The 21,794-nt window shown below is 48.0% G+C and overlaps 1 protein-coding gene across 2 annotated transcripts in view; it reads right to left on the reverse strand.

The window, feature by feature from the left end:
- Positions 1–2,536: 2,536 nt before the first annotated feature.
- The window catches only part of SLC6A4 (solute carrier family 6 member 4), a 47,878-nt gene continuing 28,620 nt past the window's right edge, over positions 2,537–21,794 (reverse strand). For both annotated transcript variants that reach the window (XM_055001664.1, XM_055001663.1), the window contains exons 7-14: positions 19,912–20,015; positions 17,581–17,708; positions 16,190–16,302; positions 15,344–15,475; positions 14,239–14,338; positions 13,306–13,406; positions 6,328–6,495; positions 2,537–5,047 (exon numbers count right to left, since the gene is read on the reverse strand). In XM_055001664.1, the coding sequence (XP_054857639.1) occupies positions 4,973–5,047; positions 6,328–6,495; positions 13,306–13,406; positions 14,239–14,338; positions 15,344–15,475; positions 16,190–16,302; positions 17,581–17,708; positions 19,912–20,015 (921 nt within the window). In that variant the 3' untranslated portion in view covers positions 2,537–4,972. The remainder of the gene's footprint in view (positions 5,048–6,327; positions 6,496–13,305; positions 13,407–14,238; positions 14,339–15,343; positions 15,476–16,189; positions 16,303–17,580; positions 17,709–19,911; positions 20,016–21,794) is intronic.

The following is a 21,794-nucleotide window of genomic DNA, read 5'->3' on the forward strand; positions in this document are numbered from 1 at the left end:
GCCAAGTATTGATACAACTGCCGTTAAAGATGCTCTATCCTACAGCAGAAGTAGGAAATCAGATATAGTTTCACAATGTCCTTGGAAATACAATTTCTTCTCTTCGCCTCCTGGGAACCTCTTTGCTAGCAACAACATTTAAATGTCCAACAAATAAATTTTAGACTCCCGTTGTCCCCTTACTGCAGTGTTTTAATTACGAAAATTTATCTGTGGAGTTCGTATTCTCTTGGGGATGCTGCAGTAGGGCCTACGTTGTATTTGCTCTTTTTTCCTCCCCAGGTTTGTATCAGACATTTTAAAGGAATGTTTAAGTGTGCCAATATTTATCTTTCTTAATTAAGTGTGATTTCTTAAAAGCCTTTTGTGTTCAAGCATCCCGTGTCCCAGGAAGCATTCAGAAAGGAAGTTTGTGTCTTGCTGTCGTCAAGGAGATAGTAGTAGTGTCTTTGCCAGTTCCAGAAATAGAGATGTTTTCTCCTATCATCTTAGCACTGTGCTGGTGAGATGAACCTTGGATATTAATGTTCAGGGAGGGCAGAGAGAAGGGAGCACACCACTAAGTAAGATCAGAGGACTGACATCTTTGGGGTAAATGCCACTCAAACCTTCCAAGGTTGATTTCTATTAAAACAGCAGCCCTGCATAGGGAGGGGGCTATGGTTTAATGTTAGACCTTCATCTTTGCATGAAGAAGGTCCCAAGAAAAGTCCCTGACATCTCCAGTTAAAAGGTGAGGTAGCAGGTGATAGGAAAAGCTGCTGTCGGAGTAGGCAGTGTTGACTGGGATAGACCAAGGGCCTGGCTGGGTAGGAGGCAGTTTCACGTATGTGTACATGTGTAAAAGAAGTAAAACCTGGGCTTTTTTTCAGTTGGAACGCGGTGGAACGGAGTTCTGGAACCTCTAGAAAACGGTCACATGGCTGGTGGCCCCGCCCCCTGATCTCCAGACAGAGGGGAGTTGAGATTGCCCTCCGCGCCAAGAGGCACAGAGGGCAATCTCAACTCCCCTCTGTCTGGAGATCAGAGGGCGGGGCCACCAGCCATGTGACCATTTTCTCCGAGGGCAACCCACTGAGTTCCACCACCTTTTTTCCCAGAATAAAAGCCCCGAGTAAAGCTATAAGGTAGTTAATTTGAAATTATTAAGATCTTTAGCCATTTTACCTCACAGTGCTAAGTACTGAAAACAGTGGGCTTAGGTCTGTTTAGGATGGCGCTGATAACCAAGTAATCATCTGTCCGTGCCTATCCTTGTAACCTGGTTGCCTGTAAAGCGTGGATAGGCTTTTGTAATGACTTTTAAATATTTATTACTGTTTATTAGAACACTAGTCACTTTGCACTTTTGAATGATTTATAAGTTGTTATTTAAATTATTTCTGCTTTGTGTATGCTTTGTATAATCAATCCCCTAGGTGTGGTTTGTCCACTGAGTACCTTGGGTCTTGTACTGGGGGAGCTTCTTTTGTTTATGTCGGTAAAGGTTTAGCAGCTGATGTGTGTGCATGACCAGGAAGGGAGGAAGGAATGAGACCAAGGCCTGGAGGGTGTAGCAGTGTCGGTGTCGCTTTTGGAGGTGTTATTGTAAAACGGAGTATGGAAGCAAGGAAAGGAAGCAGGGAAGAGAATCCATTGTGTGCTGTTGGCTGAGGCTTGTCTGTGTCCATGCGGATGTTGCCTCCTTGGTGCTGGTGGGGAACCAGGATAACGTGGGTAAAAAATGTTCCTTGTTGAATGGCTAATCGAACTGTGTGAAAGTTATCACTAAGACTCTAGCATGGGTGGGAGAGAGTTTTATTTTTTAATTAAAAAATTGTAAAGACATTTTGCTTACCAAACTTCTGCTTCTCTAGTCTGGATCATTGCTTCTCCCTCACAATGATAGTGTACAAAAGGAGTCTCTGTTATTGTGGAATAGTAAACAGTAGCACCTTTAAGACTAAGCAACTTTATCGTAGCATAAGCTTTCGAGAGCCACCGCTCTCTTCATCAGATGCATCGTCAGCTTTTTGAGAACTACTGACGAAGAGAGCCGTGGTTCTCGAAAGTTGACGATGCATTTGATGAAGAGAATTGTGGCTCTTAAAAGCTTATGCTACAATAAAGTTGCTTAGCCTTAAAGGTGCTACTGGACTCTTTACTATTTTGCTACTACAGACTAACATGGCTAACTCCTCTGGATTTGTTATTGCAGAACCTCAATGTGAAAACCAGGGACTCTAGCGTCTCCTGAATTAAAGCTTGCCCTCCACCACCAACTCAAATGTGCAGGGTTACTGAGTCACCACAGGCTCGTGCTGTGCCCTGTTGTGAGCCAAGAACCGACTCTTCCCCCCACCCCTTTTAAAAGGGTGCATGGCAGATGCTTCAGCAGACAAAGGGTCCCTGAAAGTTGAGCATTCAGAAACTGCTGGACTCACATCGGTTGACTGAGGACTTGGCTTGCTGAGCATGTCGGCTTGCTGAGCCCTAAGAGTCAAAGAGACCGTTTTAATCTAAGTAAATTATTTCCCACTAGACAGTCAGAGGGGGACACAACTGCCATTTTTATTGTGATATTAAATTTATTACAGTAACAATTTACGTTGGAAGGCACATACTGAAGACTGACAATCCAGCATTGGGGGGAGGGGGACATTCATAACTAATGCAGCAGCATAACTTAATACAGGTGCTTTTTATCTACAAGTGAGAGAGGAATATGTTTTGTAGAATAAAACTCCAGTTTAATTTTTCCATACGAAAGGAAAACATGGTTACCAGTTCACCCAGGAATGATAGCTGGCAGGGCTTTGCAAATTCCCAGATTGACCCTCTTGGGGCAGGCCACATTTTTATTAAACGCTAGCCTGTGCACAAGAAATCTTGGTCGGCTATGCTCATTTGCTTGTGGATTTAATAATGTTTCCTTCCACTCCCTTGCAGTTTCAGTAGGGCTGAGGGTCCAGAACTGCAGTGTCAAAGTGCCTAAATACATCCTAATCTTTTACGCTGGTGTTGCCCACTTGTCAATGTAATTGCACACAAATGTTGTGCTGCAACAGAAATGCACACACCTGTACACACAGTAGCTCCACCAACTTACTGGTTTGGAACTTAATGCTAGTTATTAAAAAATAATAAATCTGTCTTAGGAGAGAAGCTGCTCTGGTATCGTGCAGCAAACTTTCTTTACCTCTAGGCTGCTTCCCCTTTGCAACGACTGAATATTTTATCAAATATTGCTGTAAATCTGCAACTGAAGGTGCCTGGAAGGTGATACTGCGAGAGAGCGCACATGGAACACGCAACACTCTTAAGCTGTGCCTGCAACTCTCCTGTTGCTCTTTCAGCGTGGTGGCAGGAGGTATCACAACTGTTTTCATTCTAGAGCAAAGCAGCTCCATCTCGCACTGGAGGATTTGGCCTGACGCTGCGTCCAGACCCTGTGCAGACAACATTGGATTGGCTCAGCATCCATAGATTTCAAAAAAGCTCCACGGCTCTCATGTGAAAAAGCACCACAGTCAAACTTGTTTTAATAATTATTCCTAAGGATGTGACTATACAGCATGGCTGCCTGTGGATTGCGGCCGATGTGCTGTGTGAATACATCTGCTTGTGGAACGTGGCTGTGATTTACACGTGGTTTCCTCTGTACAAGGAAGGGACACATCCATGCTGTGCAAAGGAAGGTGGATAGGAAGAGAACACAGCAGTATGGATGGTGACTGTACAACACACAGCGAGAGGGTGGTGGTGTAAGTGAAGCAAGCAACTGAGCAGAGACTCGGACGGTAGCCCCCCCACTCTTCACGGAGCAAGATGGTCGCTCCCTAGGGTCTAACATTTCGCTTTCCTTGTAATGATGGGTAAGCTGGTGAACGGACAAGTTGCCACCGAGCTGTCTGGCATTGAAGGGTTCAAGCAACTTGGTGGCTTGTTTGAACCCACAGACCCAAGCCACGTGATTGGCAGAATCACAGGGTAGCTTTTCAAATAGCAGAGGTGGGATTTCCTGTTTGATTGCTCCTGCATTAAAAATGGAAACAGCGATCTATGCACACTGGACATTAGCTTATCAGAGAACAGTGTTCTAGCCTGCCCTTTTCTCCTGTTGCATTTGGTTTTCTAGGATGGCATTTTCCCTCTTAGGAGGAACACGATCAAATGTGCAGTCTCTTAATTTGCAATCTGCAATGAGAAGCCAGCTGATCGCATAAACTCAGCTCTTGCGCTGGGCTTTTTGGTCATTCCTCCTTGTAGAGTTGGAGCAGGTACTCAGGCAGTAGTACCAACCCTAATAAGCCCGATCTCATCAGAGACTGGTACTTGTATTACAGACCACCAAGGAAGACTGGGACAGCTATGCAGAGGAATGCAATGGCCAAACCACCTCTGTTCCTCACTTGCCTTGAACACCCCATGAAATGGGACTTCATGGGGGCCTCTGTACACACTTTACCTTACCTACTCAAGCAATAAAAATGTATTTCTTGGACGAAGGCTGGCTAGTGGGACTGGATGTGTTGGTTTTTTTAGGTTGTTGGGTGGGTGGGTTGGTTTTTGGTTGAAAATACTGAGATCTTTAGAAGCAAATACAGCAAGGTCCATTACAGAGGGTCACACAGAGCAAAAAAGGGATGCTGGCACAGATGCGTGGCTCTAAACATAATCCTAATTTGCAACGGTTGTTGGGTGGCGGCATGCAGTCAGGTATCCCATATCTCGTTTGGGAAGTGCTGATGTTCATTCCCACGAATGCATTCTCAAAACAAACCGGAGCGCTCCTGGGGACTCGGAAGCGCAGCCAGTGTCTCTTCATTGGGAATGCATGGAGGTCTGGCCCCGGTTAGTGTGCTCCTCTTCTGGGTGGAGATTCAGTTCTTGAGAACAGAGGAGCTTAGAGCAACACGAAGCAAGGAGCGAGGGAGCGCTCACCCCACCGCACTCCCGCCTCCCCTGCATCCACCAAAATGGTAACGGCTGCTTAAACTGCATTCATTCGGATGTCCCCCAGGGGAATCTCTGTGGCGGTTTCTGGAGTGATGCTTTTTAGAATACGCTGTGGGGAAGAAGGAAAAAGAAACAGTCAAGAAGCAAGTATTGCATGTAGGATCACTGGGCTGGAGAAGAACCTAAAACTGACCCGATGCTTTCTTCCCTCCTCTTCCTCATATTAAGCAGCTGCAACACAGCACAGGTGTGGCCCAAGAGGCGTTTCCAGAGTAAAGAGCTCTGGATGACTTGTGCCACAAACTGGGGTGGGCAGGAGGGCAAGGAAAAATCTGCCAAGCACGAGCCCAACTGACCGGATCTCGGTCAGTGCCTCTGTCATCTTCGGGGAAGCTGAATTGGATGCACTTCTGCATGAACACATCTGCTTGCCCCAAAGCTGCTGCGTTAAGGTGGCAATCCCCAAGGTTCACAGTTAGAGCTGCTTTTTAGGTTGAATTAGGTTGGGAGGGGGGTCCTTTCTGAACAAAAAATAACTCCACTGGCCACATTTCTCCCTCTTGCCTTTTGCAATGCACTTCATTCATTCTTCATTTTTAATGGAATGTATATGTATTATCTGTTGTAGTGATTGCTCTGCAGAGCTATTAATCAAATTTGAATGTCTGAAAGCCAGAATGTCTGGAGCTTTGGCAGTAATATGATGATTTCTGAACTGAGCCCCTCCCACTGCAAGGGTGCACATGTTGTGAAGAACCACCTGGGTGTGCAGACCCCATAGAAGGTATGTCAAGCCATGCTCCTTTTGAAGTTAGCAGAAGAATCCCAGTTTCCTTGCCCCACACACACCTTTCCACAAACCCTTCACAGTGTTGGACACACCCGGTGTCCCGAATTATCATGCACGGGGCTCTGGGTCAGCGTATGCCATTCTGGCTTAATCATTTGTAAGCGCACAACATAATGCGCAGCCATCATTTTCAATATGGGAGATCTAATATGTGATTATTTTATTGCCATCGCTTAGGTGTGAAAAGCAAACGGCCTTTTCGACACCAGACCCCATCTATCTAGTATCGGCTGGATTTTTCTAGGACCGTTTCAGCTATCCACCCACCACTGATTTTGCAGCTGCCAGTGTTTACTGTATGACAGCTGTTCAAAGACTATGAAAGGTATCAGAACATCTGACCAGCTTGGGCAAGAACTGGGCTGTAAAAGATGATACTTGGAAAAACCATGAAAAGGACAGATGAAAAATCAAGCAAGTGCCCGACAGCCACAAGAGCTTCGCCCAGATCTCCACAGAGAATGACACTCAATGCAATTGGGAGGGGAGATGCAATTGTTTGCATCTTGCAGCAATCAGTCCTGGTGCAGGAGAGCTACCTCTTTAAGTGTTCCAGGAGTGGTTGCCAGTCGATAAACCATGTAGGCAGGAACACAGATGAAAGACGAGAACCCAATGCAGTAGCCCAGCACCATCGTCCAGTAAGGGTACGTGTAGTCAAAAAGCCGGAGCTCCACTGGGCTGGACATGAAGCTGATGATGATGAACTGCAAGAAACCACAAGTATTCATTCGCAGGCTCCTGCGTCACCGCCAAGGACAGTGGAGCTGGGGAGAGATCTGACCTCTGGGGCACGTGGGAAGAACTGGAGCTGTGCAGAAGCACAAACTGGGCGATGCACTCAACAGCACATGTTTTTATTATTTATTTATTTATTTCGATTTATAAACCAACCATCCTCAGGGGCTCTGGGTGGTGAACAACAGTTAAAATCAATAAAAACAATAATTCTAAAATCAACATACAATAAACAATAATAAAATAAATTAACCAAATACATTAAGGTGCAATGGTGGGGAGAACCCCCCATCCCAAAGGTGGGAGGCCAACATGGCACCGCCCCCTTCAACCACCAAACGCCTGGCGGAACAGCTCTGTCTTACAGGCCCGGCAGAACGATAATATGCCCCGCTGGGCCCAGGTCTCCATTGACAGAGCGTTCCACCAGGCTGGGGCCAGGACTGAAAAGGCCCTGGCCCTGGTTGAAGCGAGGCGGGCTTCCTTAGGGCCGGGGACCACCAGTTTGTTTAGAGCATTTTTAACTAGCCTTTCTTCCAGACCAAACTCAAGGCGAATCAAGCAACATTTTTGGAGAATGAGATTGAGAGCCTTGCTACAAGTGACATTTTACACGTGAAGGATAAAGGATCATTTTCGCAAGTCTTTCTGGGAACTGAAGTTCCTCTCCCCCACCCCTTTTCCTTTTGTTCCCCTCGCTGCCTGAAGAGACAGAGAAAGCCTGCGGCAACAGCAACTTTTACAAATCGTTCCTCCAGTCACAAGCCTGCTCTCAATGATCTTTGGGGCAGGCAGCTGCAACTATCTCAGCTTTCTCCGGAGCATTCCCCCCCACCCCCAGCAAGACGATTTGCAAAAGCTGATGTTGCCGTAGGCTCTCTCTGTCTCTTCAGGCAGCGAGGGGAAGGAACAGAAGGAAAAGGGGGGGGGAGAGGAACTTCAGTTCCCAGAAAGACTTGCGAAAACGACCCTTTATCCTTCACGTGTAAAATGTCACTTGTAGCAAGGCTCCCAGAAAATGAAAAGGGGGGGAGGGGAGGGGGGAGAGCCTCCTTTGCAGACCACTTCCCCGCAGTTCTATCGGAGGCTGAGGCCAGTCAACCTGGGCGCCCTCAGCAGCTGCAATGGCACCTCTCCCGTCCTACCCCCTAACAGCAGAGGGAATTGATGGCTGGCTGGAAAACTGTAGTGTGTGTGTGTGTGCAGTGAAGCCCGTTTGCTCTCCTTCAGGCCCCTCACCACGTCACAGGCTGGCTCTTTCCCGATGACCCGGCCACTTCACACCTGCCAAGTAACCACAGTACCAAAGGAGATCCCTTTCCGTTTAATTTAATTTAATTTGTTTGAGGCTTGTTAAAAAGGCGAGTGCGTGTGTGTAAATGTTTGAGGTGGTTAGAGTATCCTTTTATTTATACCTTTTCTTCATCCAGTAATAAAATGGATATTTGTTAAGCACACAATAATCCTCCCAGCGGGGTTGTTTTCACTCCACCGGGCAGTTCTGAAATCTGGACAACTTTTGCTATCAATCGACCTTAAATCTCTCCTTTCTTGGTTGATGCTCCATGTTAACTACAGCAAAAAGGCAGCCCAAGTGAATTTGGGACCAGGGAGGAGTTAATAGAGGTTTAATAGTTCAACGGTGGTCTAATGGTGCTGCAGGTCCAACTTCTGATATTTTTTAAAAAAAATCTTGCAAAGGGTATCACGTCTACTCCTGCACAAGTGTCTTCTGAACAGCTTTTCTTTTGTGCTTTCTTAAAAATTAGGTTTTAAAACTGACAACAAAGGGCCACATAAAAGAAAAACTGGAAGAATCCAAAATATATCATCCAATATAACGGCTACAAAAGGCAAAGGCCCAGGGCTTTTTTTCAGCGGGAACGCGGTGGAACGGAGTTCCGGAACCTCTTGAAAATGGTCACATGGCTGGTGGCCCCGCCCCCTGATCTCCAGGCAGAGGGGAGTTGAGATTGCCCTCCGCGCCGCCACCAAGTTCCTCCACCTCGTTTCCCAGAAAAAAAGCCCTGCAAAGGACCAACAATCTTTTTTGTATGCATCCAAGGTTTTGGACACCCCCCACTTCAACTTCTTCAGCTGTGCCTCTCTCCCAACTCAGGGGATCATGGTGCAGGTGCTGGTAAATGCCTGGACAGTGACCAGGAATCCCCCTGCCTTCAGATGAACATGTTAACCTGGGACAGAACAGATGAAACAGGCAGGGTCTGTCCAAGCGTTGTCACCAGGGGTCGCAGTTCAGCAGCAGACAAGACACAATGGACAGAGAGAGGCAAGCCACCAGGATCCTATTCTGACCAAACCTGAGTGTGTCTTTTTGGAAACAGAGGAGGACATCTATCGATGTACCACTACCACCCACCCTGTTGCCCAACCATGTGCCTTCCTGAGCTCATAAAGGTGATCTCAGTGGCGGCATTGAAGCCTCCCCGATGATTATTTATTGTGGGAGAATTCCACACGCTTAGACTTCCTTGTTTGGAATCACTCAGGTTTTGACGGCTGCCCTGGGGCTGTCACAAAGTACTTCTAGCCACAGCATGCACACAAGCTGGTGGTTTTCAGAGAGATTTGAGGTAGGTGTGTCAGAGGCTGCGGAGACATGTTTGGAAGGCGCTCTGCAGCGCCAACCATTCAGATTCATTCCCAACCGAAAAGTATTCATTACAAATATAAATGCGGCTATTCCTCAGGCGTCTGGTTGCACTGAGGACATTTCTGTTCGTTCATTTCCGAAGATGTGGACAGGATCCTTAGAGAGACGAGACCTTCCCCCTCTTTGCTTGACTCCTGCCTTCCCTAGCTCTTCATAGCTGCCAGGGGGAGGTTTGCCAGCATGGCTGACAGAGATTATGAATGCCTCTTTAACATCCCCAGCTTGTTAAAAGCAGCAGTGGTGAAACCACTGCTGAAGAAACCCTCGCTTGACCCTTCCAACTTTAAGCACTTTTGGCCACTCTCCAGTATTCTATTCTTAGGCAAGCTGACTGAACAGGTGGTAGCAATTGGAGAGGTACAGGAGAATACAGACTATTTAAATCCCTTCCAATATGATTTCTGACTGGGTTTTGTAGTGGGACTGCCTTGGTCATAGGGCTGCCAAGCCCTGGGCGGGGGGGGGGAGGAATTCTACCCCTGCCCCCAGGTCCCACCCCTGTGCCCCAGGTCTCATTGCTTGCCGTTGATGAAAGCGATGGCAGGAGAAAAACTAAAAAGAAAAATAAGGCCTCGTCTACTTACAGGAAGTTCTTACTATGGAATTCTGGCAATTCCTAGAGCTACCCAGAAGAAATCACGTGTAGCTCTAGGAAAGCTCTATGGTAAAGCCAGACCTTCTTACCATAGTTTCCAGGGCCTTATTTAGGGGTGGGCAGGGGGGTCTCTTGCTCCAGGCGCTGCCAAAGAGAGGGCAGTGGGCACGGCTGCTGGCTGGGAGCACACAGAGCTGGTGGTGGCAGTGCACGCGGGAGGGCTGGGAGGCCGCACACGCCACCTTGGCCACCTGCCGTGCCGATGGGGCGACTGGCTCACTGGCCACCGAGCTGATCCTCCTGCAGCAACTGCTGGCCAGGAGTGCACAGAGCTGGCGGTGGCAGTGCGGGTGGGTGCACAGGAGGTCTGGGAGGCCGCCCTGGCCGCCTGCTGTGCCAATAGGACAATTGGCTCACTGGGCACTGAGCTGGCCCTCTGGCTCCTGCAGTGGCTGCTGGCCAGGAGCACATTGCCAGTTAATGGGCGGGGAGGTGAGTGGCTCAAATTGTGGGAGCGCTTCCTGGGGGTGGGTGCACCCTATGCAATGACATCACTTCCAGGAAGTGATGCCATTGCATGGTCCTGGGAGCGTGTGCATGCTTTGCATGTGTGCACATGTGGTGACAGGGGCGCCACCTGCCAGGAGTTGCCCCGGGTGCCTGCAACCCATGCTACACCGCTGATAGTTTCTGGGTAGCTCTAGGAATCTCCAGAACTCTGTGATAAGAACTGCCTGAAAGTAGATGAGGTGTAATTATCCTTCTTCATTTTTCTTCCAGGGATCTAACCCCCCTCCCCCACCCTCCTGCCAGCTGCATGCCTGGCAACCCTACTTGGTCACCACGGTGGACGAACTCCCAGTGGGGGAGTTGGATGGGGGAGTGAATCCCTGTTGCTTGTGCAGCTTTCACTGCCAGGAGGGCCAAGGCTGTGTGGGCCCAGTTTGCAACAGCTGCAGTCCTTTCTGAAGGAACTGGCTGAAAAGGGAGTTCAAGTGCTCCTTATTCTGTAGCCTTTGGCCTGCGGCGATCCACCGGTCACCATCTGGGCCCTCATGCCATTTAACATCTAAATGAAATTGCTGGGAGAAGTTGTCCAGGGAGGCTCCCAGAAGTTAATCCAGAGAGGGGCCCAGAAGCACTGGTCTTGCCTGGGGGGCTTCCCATCAGTGCAGCTGCAAGTGCCAGTTGCACCCTTACTCAGAGAGAAGAGACCTCGCCCCAGGGACACTCATGCCTGAGAGCCAAGCTACAAGTGACGCCTGACACAGGTTGGACACTTGTCAGCTTCCCTCAAGTTTTGATGGGAAATGTAGGGGTCCTGGTCTTGCAGCTGTAATGGAGAGCCAAGCTGTAAAACCAGAACGCCTACATTTCCCATCAAAACTTGAAGGAAGCTGACAAGTGTCCAACCTGTGTCAGGCATCACTTGTAGCTTGGCTCTTAGTGATGCTCAGACTGGACGTCTGAAGAGTGTTCTGAAACTGCAACTGATCTGTCCTGGGGAGGTGCAAACCATCAGATGTGCGTGCCTTCTATTTGATAGCAGCTACGGTGGCTACATTCGGCTACTGGTCTCTTGCAGACAAAACTTGCTCTCCTCTACAGATCACTATCACACTGAGACGGGCTTCCAGCGACTTATTTTACACAGCTCACAGCCCCACATTTACACCGTGCCTTTATGTTAGCAAGGTTTCATGGCTTCCTGTCTGCAGTTCTTTATGGAAGAGTTGCAAACTTGCCCTACCACGAAAGAACTTGCCCATGCAAGTTGCCAGGGAACTGGCATCAATTGGTCATATTCTGCTCCAATGTGAGTTTTACATCCAAATACGGGAAGCCCTAATTAACTCTATTTCGCCTAACAGGTATAGCCTACCAGAAGTGAGACTCGTTTCCCTCCTTTTATCGGATCATTGCCCCCAAATTACCGTCTCAGTAGCGAGATTTCTTTGGATTGCTATGAGAATTAGGGACTATAAGATTTAAACTCTGGAGAGGTGATTGATTTTGGATTGTATTTTGTATATTCAAATATTGATTTTGTCTGACTTTGTTTTATGCCAATAAAGGTACTGATTGATCGATACACTGGGAACAATTCAAAGTTCTGGTCTTCATATTTAAAGCCCTAAATGGTCTGGGGCCAGGATAGCTTGAGGATTGCCTTCTCCTTTGCCTTCGATTTTTATCCTGCCTTTCTTCCAAGGAGTTCAGGTACATGTGGTTCCCACTTTATCCTCAGAATAACCCCGTGACGTAGATTCAATTCCAGTATCTCCCTGAAGACCATCAAGATTTTCAGACTATAAGCTTGTGAGAGTCACAGCTCCCTTTGTCAGATACAAATAGAGGAAGGTTTGACTCCTGAAAGCTTAGACCTGAAAATCTTGTTTGTCTTCAAGGAGCTGCTTGCTGTTCTACTGCAGACCTACACGGCAACCCCCTTGCAACTGCTCAGTGAGGAAATGGGGACTGCTTCAAGTTCATCGCAGGAGCTCCATGGCAGAGAAAGATCTGAACCTAGTCTTTCCACCATTACACTGCATCAACTCTCCTTAAACTTAGCCAGGCATGGGAAGACCCTGAAGGTCCTGCCCCAGAGAAAGTGGCTGGCCACACACGGAAGGGCCTCTTTGACGGTGGTGCTGCAGCCTAGCGAAAGTGTGGGCCGCATCGCTGCCACTCTTCCACTGGGTGGTGAAAACTCTTCCTTTTGGTTAGCATTTGGAGGTTAGAGGGAAGGCTGTATTTGAACACTGGGAGGTGATTGTCCTGATTGATTAATTAATTTTATTATTTGATTATTAATTAATTATTTTATTAATTAATTGATTTTATTAATTGATTATTTTAATGCTGCTCTTTTGGGAGGAGGGCTGCATTGTGGATTGCCCATACACATTGCAAGTTACCATGCAGAAGCCAGTGCCAGAGAACGTCACGCTCTCTTTGTTTTGCTTTAATAATTTGGTTTTTAGGGTGCAAAAATCACTCTTGAGATGAAATCTGGTTTGGGACAGCATGTGAAAGGCACCCCTAAAAAGCTACAGTAGTCCAGACTGGTTATGCCTTAAGAAAATATCTATAGTATACCAGGAGGGGGAAGGTTTTCAGAGCAGAAACATGTCAATAAGACCAGTACCTTCGGTAAAGCAAAATGGACATGAATCATTCACTTATTAATTTACATGAGGAAGCGCCTCTTTCCAAATACAGACTGGCTTCGGGACTGAGTTGAGAGAATGGTTTAGCCTTATCAAACTGATAATAGATGTGCGCAGTGTCTGAGCATATTGTGTGTTTTGTGGAAGGAAGCACTGCTGGTTCGCAGAGAAGACCCCCTTTAAAACCATACTGACAAGCAGAGAGCCCCCTTCGGATTCAACTTCCCAGCATCTGACGAAGAGAGCTGTGGTTCTCGAAAGCTAATGCTACAATAAAGTTGCTTAGTCTTAAAGGTGCTTTACTATTTCGCTTCCCTATTTAGCTTCCCCGCAGACTCACCAGGAGGAAGAGAGGGCTGATGGCGATCCAGCAGACTTTCCAGTACCAACCCGGGCTGAATCCAATCATCTCTTTCACATCACTGCAAAACTGGGCAACACCTGAAGAATTACAGGGTGGAGGGCGAGGTTAGTCAGACGTGGCTATGAATTGAGCACATGAGAAGCAACTGGCGCTAGAGCTTTCATTCAGGGCACAAAAGAACTTCCAGGTTTCACAGCACCCTTTGGCATTCTCCTCTAGCGAAGGAAGCTCATATACTTCCATGCCAGTGTCAGCTGGCTTCTCATAGACACAATCACAAGGCATTTGGGCAGCTGAGCCATTAGAACTCAGTGTGATAGGAAAGGGGACAATAAAGGAGAAAGGGGACCAAGGAGAGACAGAGGGGTACCAGGACAGGTGCAGATCCGCCCTGTGCTCTGCAGACTGCAGGTCAGAGCCAGGCTCATAGAGCCAAGCTACAAGTGACACCTGACACAGGTTGGACACTTGTCAGCTTACCTCAAGTTTTGATGGGAAATGTAGGCGTCCTGGTCTTACAGCTTGGCTCTCCATTTAATTGAAGTTTACAGACCCCCCCACACACACACAGCGGAGGGGAAGGGGGGTGTCCAGCGAGAGCCTGACACCTGCACTCCCCTCCCGACCGCATGTTCTCCCTCCCATAGACTGCCACTCTGTAAACTTCAATTAAATGGAGAGCCAAGCTGCAAGACCAGGATGCCTACATTTCCCATCAAAACTTGAGGGAAGCTGACAAGTGTCCAACCTGTGTCAGGCATCACTTGTAGCTTGGCTCTTAGAGGTATCTCCTTTTCCCAGCCAAACCCTGTACTCTATATTATTACACTTATTCACAAGCTATGGGCTCTCGCAGGGACAACGTGCCGGAGTGGCCGGCTATCACGGCCAATGGAAAGGAAGCCTCACCATAGAACCAAGCTACCGCAATGGACTCTAGAAACACCACGATTAGGACAGCTGGGCCTGTGGCATATTCTTCAAAGAGCTTCACTACGTAAGCACCACCCTGGGAAAGAGATCATAATGTTATTGCAGGTTCCCAGCAGGGAAGCTCGGAGTAGAAGCCATCCGCCCGGCCCATCCATCACCCACTCAAGCCAAGTCAGCCCCCGCAGTGCTAATGAGCCCTTCCTTTAGCTGGCTTCCCTCCCTGCCTCTGCATCACCCAGGGCAGCCACCATGCAGAAAAAGGGACTCAGTAGAAAGCACAGGCATTTCCCACGGGCTTTGCATGAGGTCATCCAATGGGACCCGAGCCTTTTCATTTCCTCCCTGGCGAGAAAGACTCCAGAGGTGCGTACCTTCTGGCTGAGAAGGAAGTTCAAGGCAGACTTGGCTGAAAGAGAAGGGAGCGGCGCCACCAACAGGAACCACGGTTCCCCCCTTTACAGGAAACTTGTGGATCAAGGAGGAACAGCTGATAAAGGACTTGTAACGGAGCACCAGTCTGTTTGGCCAATACGGCCCCCATGCCAGATGCTCAGTCTCTAGTCCAGACTGGCAGCTGATCCAATCTGTCAGTATTGGCAACAGCACTCAACAGTAGAAACACCACACACACACACACACACACCCATTTGGAAGACATCTTTGCATTGTAAGTGGTTGGAACACTATTCCAATCTTCTAAATATTTTGTGCCACTTACGTTTTGGCTATTGAAATCAGACTGTGGCCATTTTCACACTGCTTACCGGCCACGTAACATAGCGTCGAGCTCCAGGAACGACAGCGTCTTCCTGGCACAATTTCGTGCAAGCTGGCACAATTTCGCGCGAGAACAGAGTTCTCGCGCAAAATTGAGCCAGGAAGACGCTGTTGTTCCGGGAGCTCGGCGCAATGTTACGTGGCCGTTAAGCAGTGTGAAAACAGCCTGTTTTGAAATAATGTCCTCAGAACCTCGTGGGGGTCCCAGGACCCAGGCCTCAGGCTGCTGCTGCTTCTTTAACTTCCCACAAAATGCCATATTACTGGTGCTCGTAGCTGGACCTGGAGCAGGGGAGCTACTTACAAAGGTCAGTGTTGATAATGCGCCCAGGAAGCAGATCATGATGAAACAGAGCACAAACAGCTCCCGGCGCTTGCCCCAGACGTGTGGGAATTCATCCAGGACAGCCGTGATGACTCCTTCGAGCCCTGCAAACTGAGAAAGCACATCAAGAAGTGTCACTGAAGGCCAGTCCGCACTCTTTTTTCCAGAGTTCTTCACGGCAGGCAAGCTCCGCCCTTTCAGGGCCAAGGAATATCCATGCAGCCTAACTGTGTGGATGGCGTGAAGTTGTTTTCCGCTATCCCAGAAGGTCGGACCAGAACCAACAGGTTGAACTTAAATCAAAAGAGGAGTTTTCGGCTAAACATTAGGAAAAACTTCCTGACAGTTGGAGCAGTCCCTCAGTGGAAAAGGCTTCCTCGGGAGGTGGTGGGCTCTCCTTCTTTGGAGTTTTTAAGCAGAGGCTAGATGGCTATCTGGCAGTAATGCTGATTCTGTGAATCCAGGCAGATCATGAGAGGGAGGGCAGGAGGGGTTACATCAGTGCTTAGTTCTTGTGGCCCCTTCTTACATGCCCAGGGTAAGGCCAATCACCACCTTGGGGTCAGGAAGCAATTTTCCCCAGGCCAGTTTGGCTATGTTTTGCCACCTTCTGGGCATGGAGCATGGAGGGGGGGGAGTAGTTTTGAATTTCCTGTATTGTGAAGGGGGTTGGACTAGATGGTCTTATAGGTCCCTTCCAACACTATGATTCCAGGCAGAGAGAAAATGAGGCCTCCTCTCCCTGGCCCTTGGAATCATTCATGGGGAGCCCCTCCCCAACACCACCCCGGCACTTCTGTTGCCATCAAGTGTGCGCCTCCTTACCGTGCTGTCCAAGCCCAGCGTGATCAACATCAGGAAGAATATAATGGCAAAGAAAGTGGAGGCGGGCATGTTGGCAATGGCTTCTGCGTAGGTGATGAAGAGGAGGCTGGGTCCTGCCGAGTGACGACAAGACCATGGTTAGGGGAGACTATACAGACCTGCTCCCCCACTCCTTGTTTTTCCAGCTTGAAGCCCAGAAGTTATGCGGTGCCCCCAGAGCACAGAGTTAGCTCAGCTAGGCGTCTGCCAGAGGCTGTACCCACCCACTCAGCTTGGCTTGGAGGCCTTCGGAGTGAGTGTCTGTGGCCAAAGGCTTGCATAAGGGCCATTGCAGGTGGAGGTCATGAACTGCATTATGTGGCACTGTGCCAACTGGCAACCCTCCACGAGTCACGGCCCTTCTCACAACTCGTTGGCTGGCCTGCCCCATGCTTTGGGTGGCCTCTGCCTTTTGCTGGAAAGTACTATCTAGCCATGTTTAGCAGCAGAGCCAAACCAGCTGGGAAAAGGATGGCGGCTGGGCTAATTGAGCATGGCACTTAGCCATCTCCCAGCCCTTCTCCTACAGTTGCGTTGACTTTTGAGAGTCTCCCTACACGAGACATCTGACACATGAAGAACATGTGTTGGGAGATGCAATGGTAGCTGGGAAGGGTAGCTTAAAAAGACAGAGCCGGTGGCAGGGCAAAGGCTTTACACACTGGAGCTGTGTAAAGGGGCTGTGAAATGCCAGAAGGGAAACTTTATAACATTATAACCTCTCCAGGTCCAAGCCTGGCTCTGGAAGGCAGCTCCACCCCTTTCCATTCCTCACTGCCCTCTGGTTGCGATCCCACACAGTTTTAGACTGGAGAGGTGAAATTGACAGAGCCTTTGAGAGGTGAAGATGAAATTAACAAACCCTTTGAGGAGCGATCTCCACCAGCTCTGTCTTTTTAAACTACTCTTGCGTCTCCCTGCACTTGATGAACATGTGCCCATGCATCTCATGTAGAGAGAGAATCTCAGTAGGGAGAATGAACCACCTGCCTGTGCAGTATCCTGTACCTACACTGGTTTGAGAGAGAAGAAACCTTTCCTGATATCCTAATATACCATGACAACCAGCAAGTGTGTTCTATCTTGCCTGCAAATCCTTATAGGATCTCTTTGGCACCAGTTCTGTTGGGAGGCAGGAGCTGTGCAGAACCCAGCTGCCTGCTTCAAGGAAGCATCGACGGCTAAGGGCAACTGCAGGCACTTTCAGCACAGTCTCGTCTGCACCCAGAAAGAAAGCTCTGCCCCAACAGCCAGGCCAAGTTTCTTTGGGTGCAAGAGTTCCTCGGCAGGACAGGAGAGCAGCTGTCAAGTGAGCATCCCCAGAGATACGGGGAGCAAAAGGAATGGGTTACCAGCATCTTTGGCAACCTCTGACACCTCTTCGTGCCTCATCTCAGCCATGTATCCGAGCACGGTGAAGATGACAAATCCAGACACAAAACTCGTCATGCAATTCACGGCACTGGTGACCAAAGCATCTCTGCAGCAAAAGAAAAAAAAAAGGGCCCTCTGAGAATGGGAAGGGCACTCACTCCTGCAGCGACGGTCCGACTGCTTTCCCTAAAAGAGACAGTGTCACACCTGGAATCTCTTGTGGTTGGGTGGGGAGGGTAGCGTGAAATGAGTTGTTGTGGGGCAGGAGGGGATTCCTGCTGGGTCCTGTAACCTGGGTCAAGTTTTGTCAATGAACAAACTTGGATTTCTTCAGACAAATGTTCTACCAAAAAACCTAAGAAGGATTTTATATGTTGGTTGTTGTGGATTTTTCAGGCTGTATAGCCGTAGTATTTGCATTATAGTTCCTGACGTTTCACCAGCAGCTGTGACTGGCATCTTCAGAGGTGTAGCACCAAAAGACAGAGAGCATAAGCATAAGCACAATTTCAACAGGAAAGAAGAGACTTTAAGAATGAATAGAGCATGGTTTCCAGTCCTGAAAATCACCAGGCTAACAAAATACTCTATACCCTACAATAGCCCTGCAGAGAAGATTAGTATATCAAGCACCAATCCATATGCAAAAGAACCTCCTCAGGATACAGTGAAGCCTCCCGCCATTAGCATTCCACACCCTGGGAAACTCTTACAGGATGACTCAGCCCAACCCCACTGTCCTGAGTAGATATAAATTACCTGCCCACATCTTTTCCACACTATGACACTGAAAGATCTCTGTCTTTTGGTGCTACACCTCTGAAGATGCCAGTCACAGCTGCTGGCAAAACGTCAGGAACTACAATGCCAAGACCACAGCTATACAGCCCGGAAAATCCACAACAACCATCATTCTCCAGCCATGAAAGCCTTCGACAATACATTGATTTTATATGTTGTTTATTGAATGTTGATTGAACCTTTTGCACTGTCTCTTTAAATATGGAAATTGACCATTAGGTAGAACTTGTGCTTTGGTATTTGAAGTGGTATTGTTTATATTTCATTGTTATATTGTATATAATTCAGGTTCTCATATGGCAGAAGGGCTTTATATGTACATATAGGAATGATTTTGGAATATGTTTACATAGCACTTTGCACTTTAACTTTTGGTTGAGTTAAAGCTGCGTCTATAACTATTTTGATGCTTGCCTTTAAGCTGTAACCTGATTGTTACTTTTGAATATACCACTCCACTTTTACATGCGTAGATTGTTATATAAAAAATTGAGCTTTAGACATAATGTTTGACTTTGTCCTTTGATTGATAATGTAATCTTACTAAATTTGAGGTAGTTATTTTGTCACGGTTTTTGTTCCTTTGCCTATATTACTGTGATTCTCTCTTCTACTTGGTAATGAACAAACTTGAGCTCTAGTTCTATCTAGTTCAAAAGAAAGCAATGGTAAAAACTCCCTCGAATTTTGTTTCCCATGGAGGAAACGATTGCAAACAGTCCTTTAAGAAGTTAGGAGATGGTCTTCTCAGTTAGTTCCTGAAAAGAGCTTGGAGAAGGTGTGACCTACCAGTTAAGAGGAAGGGTGTGTGTGTGTGTGTGTGTGAAGAAACAAACTGTTGGTAGTTTTGGGAGAGTCAGAAGAAGTGCCAGGTCATGCTGTGATTTGGCTGAAAATGGAAAGACTGCAGGGGTCTCCCTCTCTGGGCTGCCAGCTCTGAGTCAGAAATTCCTGGAGTTTGGGGAGTGGCGCTTGCAGAGGGCAGGCAGCATTTGGGGAGGGAAAATACCTCAGTGGGACTCCAAAGTGGTCATTTTCTTCCAGGGGTACTGATCTCTGCAGTCTAGAGGTTAATTGTAATTCTGGGAGATCCCAAGGCCCCATCTGGAGGTTGGCAACCCTACCTTCCCACCTTCAGTATCTGAGGTTGTGCGGCAAATGTGCTGCTTCCTAGGAGAGCCTCTCGCACTCTGCTTGCATGTTTGAGAATAAAGCAAACGTTGCTAAGTCCTCATTTGTGCTCCCACAGTTGCTCGTCTAAAGAAACCCTGACCTAGCGATCACCGTCCCCAGAACTTACTAGTTATTTAAAATATTTACATCCTGCATTTGAACGGGAAACCCTATCCAACTTTTCAAGGCCCAGGGAAGTAGTTCCAACTGTCACCATTTTATGTGCAGAAACATTTCCCCCGCTCTTCGAGACCCATGCCTGTACTAGCCGCCCTGTGGAGTTTTTCCCCTCCCAGCTAATACTTTTCTGCTCGGTCACATTAGGCAAAACTCACTGGTAGCAGTTGTTGTGAAACTTGTTGTAGCTTGCGAAGGCAAGGAGGACCCCAAATCCTGGGCCAAGAGAGAAGAAAATTTGAGCTGCAGCGTCCACCCAGACCTGAAAAACAGATGCAGTCAAACACAGAAAGCCATTACAGAAAGCCACACTACAGCTTTGGGAGCAAAAGGTGAACCTTTGCTGCTCCCAGCTTCTCTCTGAGCCCCTATTATATCTCTGCAGCGTGCGCCTTTTTCTCAGTTTAACCCAGGTCAAGATGACTGCTGTGTAGCAGAGCCCAGAAACAAAGTGGGAGAAGAAGGACGACACCTGCCTACAGCTTCCCCACACTTGGCCCTCTGCACCTCTTCCAACCCCTCTCATCACCAGTGTTTCCCTGCCACATGGGCAGCCAGATACCAATTGCCATGTTTTCCTATGATAATACACATAGGGGGCTCTGTACACGAGATGCCTCGGCCCGTGTTTGTCAAGTTAAGGAGACGTAATGTTAGCCGTGAAGCATAGTTTAAAAAGACAGAGCAGGCAGAGATCCTTCCTCAGATGATTTGTTAATTTCATCTTTACCTCCCAGAAGGCTCTGTTAAGTTCACCTCAGTCTAAAACGGTGTGGGATCACAACCAGAGGGCAGCGAGGAATGGAAATGGGCTAGAGCTGGCTTCTAGAGCCAGGCTTGGACCTGGAGAGGTTATAATGGGCTGAAGTTTCCCTTCTGGCATTTCATAGCCCCTTCACACAGCTCCGGTGTATAGCAAAGCCTTTGCTCTGCTGCCGGCTCTGTCTTTTTAAGCTACCCTTCCCGGCTAACATGGCATCTCCCAACATGTGTTCTTCACGTGTCAGATGTCTCATGTACAGAGAAGGAAGGAAGACAAGGAAGAGCAAAACCTGCCAGTTTGCTCAGAAAACGCTGCCCAGGATCCAAAGAACTGGGCAGCTACTTGTCTGTGTCCAAGGAGGTGGTGAGTCTGGCTTTGGGGTTCTCACCAAGTAGACTCTTTCCCAAAGGCTGATGTAGGACTGATGGTTTAGTAAGGTGTGTGTGTGTGTGTCAAAACCCTGTTGCCTTTAAGATTCCTGAAGAAACTCTAGATCCGAGCCTTTGTTTTACGTATTCAGTCTCTTCCACAGCCAAAGGCCCACTGGCTGTCTGGACTGGGAGTGGCGCACTGCCCAACCCTGAGGATCCCATTTCTAACAAGCGGCAGCACGTAAAACCTTCACAGGCAGGCAGCACAAAGATTGCAATCGGTTCTCTCCTCTGTTCCGATACATTCAATACAATATCAACACCTTTTATTACTCTGACGGGCCTTATGGAAGATGTGGCTTTATCAGAGAACTGTGCGTCTTCATTTCCTCTTCTTTGAACTCTCTCATATCAGCTGGGAGGCGACCGGCTGGCCAATATTACAACTTGTAATCTCAGCATTAGCTTCTTTTAATTATTGAAAGGACTGAGATCTTTTCCTCCCATCCGAGACTTTCATAACTATTCGGGGATAATGACACTTACGCACAGTGTATGTTTCTTGCAGGTTAAGGCTCAGGTGAATTGAACCAAGCCCTAGCTGAGCCACAATGTCTCTGCTGGAAATGTTTGCACGATGCGTACACTTTTGTGAGGATAAAGAAAGGTTAGAAAGAGGGTTCTGGTGTCAGTCACTAAGAACATAAGAAGAGCCACGTTGGATCAATCGAAAGGCCCACTCAGTCCAGCATTCTGTTTACACACTGGTCAACCAGCTGCCTCCGGTACGGGAGGGAGTAGATATCCATCATGAATAGTAACCATTGCTAGCCTCATCCTCCATGAATTTGTCCACTTTGCTTTTAAACCCTTCCAAGTTGGCGGCCATCACCACACCCTGTGGCAG

The sequence above is a fragment of the Eublepharis macularius genome, chromosome 17 (assembly GCF_028583425.1).
Source record: "Eublepharis macularius isolate TG4126 chromosome 17, MPM_Emac_v1.0, whole genome shotgun sequence".
Taxonomy (NCBI): Eukaryota; Metazoa; Chordata; class Lepidosauria; order Squamata; family Eublepharidae; genus Eublepharis; species Eublepharis macularius.